Below are 3,550 nucleotides of genomic sequence, written 5' to 3'. Positions count from 1 at the left end.
TACACTGACTATCATCGACAGTCATGTCTGGTATCGCATACAGTTGATCAATTCGTTTAACCATCCTTTATGTGTATAAGATGCGTATTTGATTATCTTATATATTATTATATTGTCGGAGAATCTGTTAGTAGAACTAGATATTAATACGTGAAATAAATATTCTGGTTAAGACAATTTTCTTGCTGGTTTACTGAATAGTTAATGTTTAGTTAGCTTTAGTAACAAAATTAATAAACTATAGTCTTTAGGCTTAAATATTGAATATATTTATAAAATTATAAATAAAAAGTAATATACCGATGATTATAGTTATTACTGAAATATTTAAAAACCTAAAAATGGAATTTCAAACTGAAGAATGTTCTAAAATTATCAAGCTTAATGATGGTCTTTAGTCGTCGATTTCTTATTTAAGTTTAGTCACCAGTATCAATTAATTTTATGTAAAACATATACAATTCCCTAAAAAGACAAGCTGCCAAAAGCCGCTTAAGAAACTAAATTAAATCTTTCAAAACACGGCATAGCAATCAAACAGACATATGCCCACAGTAATTACCGCCCGTTGATTCCTCTGGTTCGTCTTGTCCTGTTTTCCAGAACATGGACGAGGTGGGGGCCTGATAAGAAGAACGACCTTCTCAGATATGAGCGGCAGGTGGGGGTACGAACAATCTTCAGTACACCACCTCAAGTCCGTCGGTACCCGTCACAGGTGAGTACAGCAGAGAGTGTCACTAGTTTAGTGCGTTATTTTCAGGAAAACGGGAAAATAATTTCTAATGATCGAAACGTTTTCTGAAGATGGAGAGGAAATCGTATAATATTTAACGGTGAGCACCAGCAAGGACGATTAAAAATAAATTTTGATGTGAGTTTGTTTGCTATAATGATGTAATATTATTCTGAAATATTATAATATTATAGTATGTAATACTATAATATTAATGAGGAATTCATGTGTATACATATCGAATCCTGTATACGTTTTCTAACATGTCAACAGTCCAACAGTACATAACAAACAAATATTGAGGAAGCTAACAAGAGTTTCCAAAAATTGCAATAGTTCCTAAGTCAAAATTGAAGAAATCCTTTTTTTGTAGATTAAATTAAAACTACAGTCATTGTGAAATCTCAAAAATAGTCCATTTTTAACGATCCTAAGACAAAAGATATCGCTTTATTATAAATTTTGTAAATATTTCTACTTCTAAGGATAAGGGTGTAGTGAAGATACATAAAGAGAACTGTAAAATAACAGGCAGGAACGCACATCAACGCAATTTGACGTTCTAATTAATAGTTTACTATTAACGGATTTTTCCCGAGTTACCTTACTAAAATCAAAATTAGTAATTAAAAAAATAAATTAATCTACTTTACAACACAAAAACAAGACAGTGAGGAAAAATAAAGGAACTTCAAATGCATTAGGTCACAGCGCAATAAAAGAAAATTAATGATTTGACTCAATCTAAAGATCAAATTTTGTCATTAATATTAGTTCATAAACACACTTCAATAATATTGCAATATCAAAGCACACAAAAAATTCATAATGCATAAGATTTATTAAAACTATATATCATTTCAGTTTATACTTAGTATTAATTAAAGTTATGAAATTAGTTCTCACAAGTAAAAAATTAAAATACCTGACAGTTTAAATGAATACTCATTTTTAATAACAATTGCTTTTAGTTGCTAGTTCATAGTGAAGTAAAAAAAAAAATACTATGAGCAAATTTAAATGAGTTATTTAAAATAAAAATATAAATTATTATTATAATAATAATAATATTATAAAATTTTAAATTAAATTTGGTTGTTAACTTCATTTCATAAACACGCACTCACTCTTACATAAATTAATAATTATTACAATTGAATAAATAAGGCAAGTTCAGTAAGCAATATATTAATAAATAAAAACTTAAAATACCAAAAAATTAGGAATAATCCAATCACTAATTTTCCATGCATTGATAAATATTTTTAAAAAACATATAGCTATAAACAATTTGAATTATTTGACCCAATTATAAAATAACTTTTTTGTTTTCATTATAGTAGATTAGCACATTATCATTAGTTTACAAAAGTTAATTTTGACATTTGATAATCATGATTCAAACAAAAATAAATTATTCCTCTACTCATCTATGAATGGAATCGACAAAAGATAATACATTGTAAGGTTCATGTTGAGTTTCAAACATGTTTGATTTGCAACTGCGACCAACAAGAGTTGGTAAACAAACACTACTAGCTAAACTAATTATGAAGTGATATAGTGCAGAAATGTAAGCTAAATTCACCAGCTATTTGAGATTTTCAAAGTAATTGAGAAAATAACTTTTAATTATTATATTTTAAAGATGGAAACTAATACTGAAAAAAACAACTAAAATCCAACATTTTTGAAAATAGATATTGAATAATTTTTACTGAATATTAAAACTATTTTTGCTTAAAAAGTCAATGTATAATAGAAAATGATATTAATATAAAATATAAACACTCGCATAAGTCAGTAAGCGGATAAACGAAGTCTTATGTACTACTTTTTTGACCTTTTTTGTTACTTCTTTCTTTCCCTGAAATCCAGCCTTGAGTGAATGGGAGCATTTTCCGGCCAGTTGTGAAATGAATACCTTAAAACAGTAAAATTAGTCTATGATAACTTTCTTTTGAATGAATTTTATAAATGCATTATAATTGAATTTATAAGAATATCTCAACATATAGTGTATTTTTTTTTAAATTTGTTTGATTTATAATTCAATTTCAATATGCAATCTAAAAATATTAAAAAACTTCGATTATTTTTTTTTGTTTCTTTAGATTCATTAGATGATTTATACATATGATCTAAAAATTAGCAAACCAGTATTCGTATTTGTTTTACTAAACTAAAAAAAAAATTGTGTAGGTTATTACGACCAAATGGCAATTCTTTTCGGGACCAAGAGAATAATGGTTGATAATGAGTCAATAACCATAGGTACTTAAACCTCATGCAAATAGCTGAATTATAAGTCCTGATACAAATAAACTCTTATTGATATCTTTAGTGCAAAGAGTACCCAATCATACTGCGTAGTTGTTCTGTACAACTGTGCATAAAGCTCAGGTAATAGCACTCAATAAAGGTTGATTGGCTGGAGCAAAACGGCTTGTACGAAAGGAATCCCTACATGTTCCTGGTCATGTGATAACTTTAAATGCTTTGGGTCCTATCTCAATGGCCTCACGCAATGCTATGAATGAACGACGGAGCGATAGTGAAATGCGGTGCTTCAAAGATATTTCAAGAGATAATAGCTGAACCTTTCCATTAAACTTCTCGTTAAACTCATAAAACCTAATTGCACTGATACTTGATGAAACATAAGATTTATGGTTGGATAGGAATTATATATTCTATTCCATTCGATAAAAATTTCAAATATTTTTCAACTTAATTTTTCAGAGTAATTTTATTATTATTTTCGATACTATTTAGTGGAAAAATTCATTCTCTTATTTCCAATATATATATAAA

The 3,550-nt window shown here is 27.7% G+C and overlaps 1 protein-coding gene across 6 annotated transcripts in view; it reads left to right on the top strand.

Annotated features, from left to right (window-relative positions):
* The first annotated feature begins 660 nt into the window (after positions 1-660).
* Nha1 (Na[+]/H[+] hydrogen antiporter 1) overlaps positions 661-3,550 on the top strand; it is a 244,678-nt gene continuing 241,788 nt past the window's right edge. For 2 of the 6 annotated variants that reach the window (XM_067044634.1, XM_067044635.1), the window contains exon 1: positions 730-874. In XM_067044634.1, coding sequence (XP_066900735.1) covers positions 873-874 — 2 coding nt within the window. In that variant the 5' untranslated portion in view covers positions 730-872. The other 4 variants (XM_014426848.2, XM_024358963.2, XM_014426850.3 and 1 more) reach the window with 4 other exon arrangements.

The sequence above is a fragment of the Halyomorpha halys genome, unplaced genomic scaffold, assembly GCF_000696795.3.
Source record: "Halyomorpha halys isolate HHAL.00 unplaced genomic scaffold, Hhal_1.1 Scaffold596.1, whole genome shotgun sequence".
Classification (NCBI taxonomy): Eukaryota; Metazoa; Arthropoda; class Insecta; order Hemiptera; family Pentatomidae; genus Halyomorpha; species Halyomorpha halys.
The sequence above is the reverse complement of the archived record's forward strand: the minus strand, read 5'-3'. Positions and strand labels throughout refer to the sequence as shown.